Source organism: Pygocentrus nattereri, chromosome 25 (genome assembly GCF_015220715.1).
Source record: "Pygocentrus nattereri isolate fPygNat1 chromosome 25, fPygNat1.pri, whole genome shotgun sequence".
Lineage (NCBI taxonomy): Eukaryota > Metazoa > Chordata > Actinopteri > Characiformes > Serrasalmidae > Pygocentrus > Pygocentrus nattereri.
The window spans coordinates 29339196-29349195 of record NC_051235.1 but is presented as its reverse complement, the minus strand read 5'-3'; the positions used below and the strand labels follow the sequence as shown (position 1 = coordinate 29349195).

The 10000-nt window shown below is 43.2% G+C and overlaps 1 protein-coding gene across 1 annotated transcript in view; it reads left to right on the top strand.

The window, feature by feature from the left end:
• itfg1 (integrin alpha FG-GAP repeat containing 1) overlaps positions 1 to 10000 on the top strand; it is a 266804-nt gene that overhangs the window by 249156 nt on the left and 7648 nt on the right. Inside the window, exon 17 of the mRNA XM_037534550.1 lies at positions 2727 to 2844. Coding sequence (XP_037390447.1) covers positions 2727 to 2844 — 118 coding nt within the window. The remainder of the gene's footprint in view (positions 1 to 2726; positions 2845 to 10000) is intronic.

Below are 10000 nucleotides of genomic sequence, written 5' to 3'. Positions count from 1 at the left end.
TCTCTCCCTCTTTCTCCCTCCCTCCCTCTTTCTTTCTCCCCTCTCTCTGTCCTTTTCTCTCTCTCTCTCTCTCTCTCTCTCTCTCTCTCTCCCTCTGTCCTTCTCTCTCTCTCTCTCTCTCTCTCTCTCTCTCTTTGTGTTCTTTTTCATATCTTTATAAGAAGCTCTCTTTATCCCACTAATGTTTGTGAGCGTGACTCATTTTGTCAAACCGTGTGTCGGGCCAGATTATATTTAGCTCTCTCAGGTGTTTTGTACAGACACTTTAAAGCTCGCTAAGGCAGGATGTGCAGACACACGTTGTTTTGTGTTCTCTGCACTTCTCCCTGTTTATTGATTTCACTTCAGCTTTATTTTGACTGTATCAGGTACAGCATTAGCAAAGCAACCGAAAGGCACAGTTTTGAGGTTAAAGCATTCCTGGTTTAACATATTCACGGAAAAATAAAGTCCGATACAGCTTCAAGTAGCGAGGTGTTCGTTATTAAAAATAACTGCAGTCTGAAGGGCAGAACAAAGCTGTACACGCAAATGGAAGAAAAACATAGCAATAGCTAATTCAGCTGGTGTTTTTAATTCCTTAGCTAGATCACATTCCTTCAAGACCCATGAGTTAAACACAAGGCCCGCAGGCCAGATCAGGCCCGTGACACAATATTATCTGGCCTGCGGATATTAGAACGTTTCACAGTGCACTGCACTACAATCCCCAGCATGCTCTGCCATGTAATGTGAGCTCGGACTCTCCTACCCCAACAGTTACGCCTCAATTCTACACAATTCTAAACAATTCCACACCAGTCGTGTCGTCAAACACACTAACTGTATTTCAGCTGCAGTTCAGCCAACATGAACACTAAACCTCAGCTCAGCAGCAGAAACTGAGCCCATGCATTAATGAACTTGCAGCAAAGAGTGGATACCAGGTGTCTAGTTCAAGCAGATAGATTGGTTTAAAAGACTGAGCTCATGGGGACAATTACATTTTGTGTATTTCACGTATTCATGTAATACTTTAAGGTCTACTACAAGTGTCTGTATTTTACTGCTTATGTTTTTGTGTATTTTGAATAAACAAGCCAGTTCAGGTTACAGCACAGCATTAACTGAAAATGACATATAAACAGTTTTTTCTCTGGCCCACAGATTTGTTGGGGTTTTTTTATGGCCCCTTTAGTGGTTGACTTTGACACCCCTGCTTTAAAACTTAATAAAACCTCAGCTAGATTTGCTGTTATGCTACCTAACAAGCATACAAACCATAGACTAAGCAACTGTGCTGTAGTGAAAGGCCCTGTATGTAAAGTCATGACGTGCTACTACTAATAATAATAATAATAATAACAGTAATAAAATCATCATTGCTTACATTAAATATACTATGACTGTATTGGAACACAAGAGCATGACAGCAGACCTATGTGATGTATAGGGTCCTCTTTTTTTTTGTCAATAATTTGTAGGTAGTCTGACCAGAGGAGGATTGGTCCCCCCTTGTGAGCCTTGGTTCCTCCCAAGGGTTCTTCCTCAGCTCTGAGGGAGGTTCTCCTTGCCACCATCACCCCTGGCTTGCTCACCTGAGGGGTTTTACATTCTTGTTAAAACTTTGTCTTTACTGGAATTCTTTGAAGCGGCTTTGTGACAGCATCAGTTGTAAAAAGCGCAATGCAAATGAATTTGATTTGATTTGATTTGATGTCGAACCCACTGCTAATAAAAAGACACGACTCAGACTCTCACCGCCAAGACTGGAGACTCAGTTTAGGCTGACATGAAGTGATTTGTGAATGTCTGTTTTCTCGCACTTCGCCACACTATAAAAAAATTAGAGGTCTGTTCCGTATAAAATGATACAGTAACTGATCACTTGGCTTTTCTTGAGTTGATTCACCTTGAGGAGACCAGAGTTCACCCAACTCAGACTTGGTTGAGTCAAAAATTCTCCCCGCTGCTGTTTCTAGCTCTGCATTTCCATTAGATAAGTTCGTGATTTTTTACTCTTCCCCACTAGCTGGCGCTCCTTGTATCACACAGTCCCATCTGCATTGCTGGAATTCGAACTCACAACCTCCTGATGTTGGGATGAATTATTAGACAGCAGATGAGACGGTGCTTTAATGTTAAAACAGCAAATATTTTCTCCAGAGTTTTAAACATTTGTAGACACAAAATCTGAGCTGATTCATGTGTTCCTGAGTGGTGCCGTGGACTAAGCCATCACTCCAACAGGAGGTCGTGAGTTTGAGCCCCAGCGATGCCACAGCCATCCGTAAGTGTTGCCCAAGAGGCGAAATATCTAACAGGACGGTGCAATGGAGAGAGTCCTGGCTAGTGGGGAAGTTGAGTATAAAAAGACTGGTTCATTTTGTTTTCTTCACTGAACTGAAACATTAAGAGAACTTTTGATTCGAACTTTTGAGTTGGGTGAACTGAAGTTGAGCCAAACTCAAGAAAAGCCATGTAATCAGTTACTATATCATTTTAAGTTGAGCTGACCTCTCATTTTTAACAGTGTACTGAGGCAGCACTTTAATTGCTTCTCAGTAGTTTGACTAATCTGTGTTGTTATGTTCTGTCTTCCGTGCTTTTATACCTGCCCTAAATTTGTTCTCTCTCTCCCTCGCTCTCTCTCGCTCTCTCTCTCTCTCTCTCTCTCTCTCTCTCTCTCTCTCTCTCTCTCTCTCTCTCTCTCTCTCTCTCTCTCTCTCTCTCCCTCTCCCCCCCAGCTGGAGTGCTAAGCTCTACCTGACCCCCAGTAATATCGTTCTGCTGACCGCCATCGCTCTGATTGGTGTGTGTGTCTTCATCCTGGTCATTATCGGAATCCTTCACTGGCAGGAAAAGGTGGGAGCCTTATTTATTTTCCCTCTAATCCCACTTTTCTATTTCGTCCATTGTATTTCTCAGCACCCTTCAGCCGGGGATGTAGTCTAGTCTGAAGTGGCGGGTGAGCTGTGGCTGACTGACACTCTCATTTCCTGGTGATGTTTGATATTATTGTGGATATTAAGATTCTGGGGGAGCGTTGTGGTTTTCCTATGGCTCTTATTTGTAAAGCATGTAAGGTTTGTTCTCCGTTCGACGGCCGCGTGATGAGGACTGAGGGAGAGTTTTGTATCTGCGTCTGCTCAGAATTGGGTGCCAGTGTTTATTCATCGCCTGTCTCTCCACGTGTAACGATAGTAATGGCTTTATGCATTAATCTCTAATGTACACGGTCTGTCCAGAAGTTTGGAGACACCTGCTCATCCAGCGTTTCTTCTGAAATGAAGGGTATTAATAGGGAGTTTGTCCCTATCTGCTGCAGTAACAGCCTCTACAGGTTACACTAGATTGCTGTGAGGATCTGATTGCATTCAGCCACAGAAGCTTTAGCGAGGTCAGGCACTGATGTTGGACAATTAGTTCTGGATCAGAAATGCTGCTCCAACTCCAACATCCTAAGCGTTTTGCTGTGAGTTCCATCACTCCAGAGAGCAGAGAGCACAGCTGTGGTGTAAGAAACCTTACAGTACTTGTAAGTGATTTAAAATTATCTTAAATATAGTCAATAAATCTAATATTTCCCCTGTTGAGGTTGTTGCAAGTTTATTTTAAGGTTCTTTTATTTCTAGACATTTTTACTTGTTTTAAGTCATTTTATTTAGTAAATCTAGTAAATTTAGCAAATTAAGTATATTGTGCTTGTTTTAAGAAATGTGTTTGAAACCAGCAAAACTATCTGCGAGTATAGTGAGATGATTTTACTTGATAAAATTGCTTAAAACAAGTAAAAATGTAATTAAAATATAATATAATATAAATAGAAATAAGCAAGATAATTCTACAATAAGTGCACGGTCACCCAGCTGGGGAATCGAACCCAGGCCCTCCTCACTACCCACTGCGCCCCTATATATATATATATATATATATACACTGCTCAAAAAAATAAAGGGAACACTTAAACAACACAATATAACTCCAAGTAAATCAAACGTCTGTGAAATCAAACTGTCCACTTAGGAAGCAACACTGACAATCAATTTCACAGCTGTTGTGCAAATGGAACAGACAGCAGGTGGAAATTATTGGCAATTAGCAAGACACACTCAATAAAGGAGTGGTTCTGCAGGTGGGGACCACAGACCACTTCTCAGCACCTTTCTGCTTTCTGGCTGATGTTTTGGTCACTTTTGAATGTTGGTGGTCTTTCACACTCGTGGTAGCAGGAGACGGACTCTACAACCCACACAAGTGGCTCAGGTAGTGCAGCTCATCCAGGATGGCACATCAATGCGAGCTGTGGCAAGAAGGTTTGCTGTGTCTGTCAGCGTAGCGTCCAGAGGCTGGAGGCGCTACCAGGAGACAGGCCAGTACACCAGGAGACGTGGAGGAGGCCGTAGGAGGGCAACAACCCAGCAGCAGGACCGCTACCTCCGCCTTTGTGCAAGGAGGAACAGGAGGAGCTGCCAGAGCCCTGCAAAATGACCTCCAGCAGGCCACAAATGTGCATGTGGCTGCACAAACGGTTAGAAACCGACTCCATGAGGATGGTATGAGGGCCCGACGTCCACAGATGGGGGTTGTGCTCACAGCCCAACACCGTGCAGGAGGCTTGGCATTTGCCAGAGAACACCAGGATTGGCAAATTCGCCACTGGCGCCCTGTGATCTTCACAGATGAAAGCAGGTTCACACTGAGCACATGTGACAGACGTGACAGAGTCTGGAGACGCCGTGGAGAGCGATCTACTGCCTGCAACATCCTTCAGCATGACCGGTTTGGCAGTGGGTCAGTAATGGTGTGGGGTGGCATTTCTTTGGAGGGCCGCACAGCCCTCCATGTGCTCGCCAGAGGTAGCCTGACTGCCATTAGGTACCGAGATGAGATATATATATATATTTCTGTGTGTGTGTGTGTGTGTGTGTATAATCATTACTAATTAATATTCTATACATTTTGTTTATTCAAATATTAACACTTCTCTCAGCAAATAAACACAAACTACACAAATAAATAGATTTTGAAAATGTGTCTTGGGTGCCTTAGACTTTCACACAGTACTGTGTATATTAATAATAACTAATAATAATTCTTTATTTTTATATAGCGGTTTATCAAGGACCCAAAGACACTTACAATTCAAAGTACATAGACAACACACTAACACAGACAACAAGAGCACAATACTACAAACAAAAAGGCAAGGCAGTATTTGGGAGGTCACGTGAAAGAGCATAACAGACTGAGGGCAGGTTATGAGTTTGGTGAGGCAGACCAGTTTATATAATGGCAGGGTCAGACGTTGGAGGCATGAGGGAGGTTATAGGCAAGTGCGAAAAGATAAGATTTCAGGTTAGACTTGAATATGGAGAGTGAATTGGATTGTCTGTCCAGTATATTAGCAGGCTCAGGAGCTATAATGCTAAAGTTATTTGAATATATGGCTTTTTTTATATCTAGAAAATAAGATGTTTGTTTTTTCCTTTTTTATATTCTCAGAGCAAATTTACTTTCTGAGTAACTGCAGACAGTTGAGTGTGTATGTGAGTAGAATTCATGCTCATCACTGTTAGCTGGAGAGCTCGCTTAATCTGCCTTAATGAAGTCATTCGTGACGCAGCACCGTGTCCGAGTTATGAAGTGAATTATCAGACCGTTGTTTGGCGAGATTGACAGATTTATCTAATACCTCTTCTTTGCACAGGATTCGAGAGTTTCTAGTGAGTCTTAAACTGGCTCTGATTGAATGACAGTTGCGTAGTACTGTTCCTCAAACACCACTGTCCCATGTAACGGTACTTTTTAAGAACAGTAACTTGTGCCCACCTGTTATCAACAATTTAACTCTGTATTACTTCAATTTTGTTATTGGGTTTCCTGAAAAACTCTTGTGCTGTGAATGGGACAGTCTTTGACTTTAACGCTGCTCCACTATGTGTACTGATGAAGTAAGAACCTAGTTCTGAGAGGCTGAACCAAAACTAGGCTGATCAACTAGCTAGCAGGCTAAACAACAACTCCATTAACTAGAAATCCCATAGAGGCGCTAATGGAAATTAAGACTGAGTTTACTTGCACTTAATAATCTGATAATCTGATAACTGCAGAAAATCAGATTTCGTCAGTAATGCGGTCGACGTATTTACATGCGCTCGAGTAATCAGATAATAGGGAAAACTCTGGATCTGCAGTATCAGATTTCTGCTTTACAACCAGCCAATAAACTCACAGAAGACGACGAGACGTAAACATAACGTAAAACTCAAACTGCTCTATGATGTCTTCATCACTGTATATCAAAGTAATGAAATGACCGCAGTGTATAATCAGAGAACGTGTGGAGAGGAGAATTCCCACCACCCTGCAATGTCTTCCGATTCTCTCGAACGCTAGGGGGCGCTCCTGAGCGAGTCCAAAATGAATGGGTTGATATGGAGCGTTTGAGCAAAATCAGTTTATAAATGCTGAAACATTTTTAATGTAAATCAATGCAGTCGTTTCCTGACACAGCACAGCTTAAACAGTTTAATGCCACTGTTATATTTTTAAGAGCTTTTAAACTCGAGTTATAGGAGTTTAAAACGGCGCCTCATGACGTCAGAGAGCACGAACAGCCAATGAGCTGCTCTGCTCACCAGTCAGTCATCTCACTCTAGCAGTGAAGCCCTGCCTCCTGCTGCCCTAAACCCGTTTACTGTAGTAAAAAGGAAACAAACAGGTGAGATTTCTCTGTTTTTATAGTGAAATCCATCCTTCTGCTTTCTAACATTAAAGAAACGTTCTGGCCGAGTGATTAGAGACTATTTTAACTGTTCATTTTTAGCCGTTGAGCTCCATTCACACCCATTCACTGAGGACTCGCTCGCAGGCGCCCTCTGCTGTTCAGCAGTCCTGTTTTTGATATAATGGGAGGAATAGGAAGCGGCCAGACTCCTCATAAACCGGCTCTGATATAATGATCAGTTGGTTGAATGGTTTTGTTCTGTTTCAGCGCTGAGCAGTTTTTTGGAAACGTAACGTATTCTAAAGAAACTGCATGTAATGGCAGAATAGTTTATATGAATTATTATTAACAATATCTTTTTACATTTAAAAAATGTGTATTATATCACATTTTATGCTGTCTGTCTTTTTATAAAAGCCAAATGGCACTTGAGGCCGTGGATGACAGTGATTTTATCTGAGATGGGGGGGGTTTTACTCCACTTGTAGGCGCTTGTTGTACTTAATATCAACTCAACATCCTAACTGTAATGCGTGGCCTCCTGTGCAGTATTGATTTATTACACTTGTGTGACAAATGCCATGCAACTAATGGGGGTCCAGTACAACTAGGCTGGCTAAGTTCTGTGCTATTGAACGAAATTGAAAGTTGATTCCAAACTTTTGAAGGGTAGCGTAGCTGCATATCACACATACTACACAGCTGTTTCCTTCACCTTTATTTCTCCTTCTCTCTCACCCCTCCTGTTATTTTCTCATTTTTTGTCATCTGATGCTGTCCTGTTGTGTTTTTTTATCATCCCCACTCCTTTTTTCCCCCCGTCGGACCTCCAAGTCTCATATCTTGCACACATACTCCTGCTTCATTCTGCTTCTTCTGTCATTCCTGATACACTATACATATATATACACACTCACACTCTCACTGCTTATGTTCCTGAAGGTGTGTGTTTATGTGTATGCGGGTGTGTGTATGTGTAGGACTGAACAGATGGGTCAGGGTGGGCAGATGGGGGTGGGTGTGTGCGCCCCCTACACCACCACAACACACCCATGGAGTCAGTGGAGAAATGCCATCCCTGCTAATTGCTTTCTTCTGTCCTTTCAGCATATCAAATCTGTTGTTCATTATCCACAGAGCCCACCCTCCAGGGCACGAGTGTGTGTGCACGCACTTTCTGCAGATGACTGAGCGAGCCTGTGTGAATGCATCCGTGCGAATATGTTTGTGCGTCTGTTTTCTAGTTTGTGGGAACTGTGGGAACCTTTGGCACTGGAGCTGCGCTTTTTTCCTTCGGTTCCGTGTCGAATGTTCCCATTATATGGTTTTTAGTACCTGCACAGAATTGGTGTAGTGAAGCCCACTAGAGATGAGTCCGAGTCAGGGCTGAGAACTGGATGCATCGAGTCCGAGTCAAGACCAAGACCTTGGGCTCCTGAGTGGCGCAACCGTCTAGGCGTTGGCGCATCTCATCAGGAGATCTCTAGTGATGCTGCAGCCGTCAGTAGCCGGGAGTCCAAGACAGCCTCGCTCTCTCTCTGGGTGGGTAGGATGGCCCCCCTTCTCCCCCCTCATCACTCAACAGGATACTAGACAGTGCAGGCGTCTGTTAGCTGTGTTAGGCTTCACCCTCCTACCGTTGATAGTATCGTGTGATTGGAGGAGTCCTAACTAGGGGGTTGGAATTGGAGACCATTAAATTGGGGAGAAAATTTGGTAAAAATCCAAACAAAAAAAAAGACCTAGACCTTGTAGTAATCAATAGGGATGCAAGAAGATGGAGTGCTGAGGGGGCTGCAGCACCCCCTGATTTCAGGACTGCCACTGTAACAATAAGATGTTATGAGCTTTATAATAATGTGAGCGGAGTGTAGAGCCATGTGCGCGCTTGCTTTATTTAAGTGAACACCATATTTGGCTGAATCCCAAACAGCTATTTGTTAGACATATTATGTACTGTTTGGATGCAGGAGCCATTTATGAAATTCCTATATAGTGCACTGTGTAGGGAGTAGGGATGCATTTGAGATTCAGCCCCAGCATGGGAAATAGAAAACTCCCTCCTCGAGTGTCTCTACTGCTTTAATACAGCAGTTAAATAAATACAGTAAGAAATGAATAAACTGGCCGTGAACGCGGCGTTTAATATGTTTTAATGTTCAGTTCCTTCCTCCTAATTAGAGCTCCTTAACGAGCAGCTCGTTGCTACGTCAGAGTAACGAGCTCCGCCCACTCGCTGCTCAGCTGGCAGTTCGTTCTCCAGCTCCTTACAATAAATTCCCAAACTGTCGTCTCCACTGAGCAGCTTTGAGTCGGCAGCTGTGACAGAAGAACAGCTGAACAACCTGGAATCAGCCAGAAATGAACCCAACACCATTCGCCAGACGTGTCTGATCTTCAGAGTCGGACCAAATCAGACTGAGCCATAAAACTGACCCAATATCAGGTTCAGCTCAGTTTGGTCAGTTTCTCCAGATCAGTATTAATGTTGTTTTGCTCCAGCCGGTCTGTAAAGCTTCTTACAGCCCGTTTAGTTTGGCGAATGGTGTTGGGTTCATTTCTGGCTGATTCCAGGTTGTTCAGCTGTTCTTCTGTCACAGCTGCCGACTGAAAAGCTGCTCAGTGGAGACGACAGTTTGGGATTTTAGTGTCGTCTCGTCTTCAGAGCCTGAACAAATCGGCTGTCGGTCAAATGTGATCTTAACAGTGTCCGTTTTCTGTTTGTGGCAAAGTAAGAAGTAAAAATCTTCACATGGCTCGAGCGTCTCCTACAGCTGTCAGAGTCACTTTCGGAGTCAATTCTGACTCATTAGTCACGTTTACATACAGCCTGATAATCTATTAATAATCAGACTAATAGCGCAATTGGAATGTAAACACCGTTCGGATACAGTTTCGTCTGTATCTGATTACATTCCCTATCGGAAAGTTTAAGTCCGCTCTGCATGTGCGTCGCGTCATAGTGAGAGTTTATACGGTTCAACACGGCGGAGCAGAAACTGGAAGCAGAGGAGACGAAGTTTATCTGTAAAAGACGGCGGTGGGACGGACGTCCAGCTTATGTGAAGTACTCGTGATCATGATGCTGGTTGTCATGGTAACGTCCACACTAAGCCATTCTCTACGCATGCGTGTAATTTTGGATCTGATTACTTGTAATGAGCATGTACACTCCATCAGATCGTTGAGTAGAGTGAGATAAACACCTCAGCCTTAATCTACAATCGGAATGTGTTCAGTCGGATTGGCAGAAATCTTTGTCTGTAAACACAGCCAGGAAATCTCTCTAGG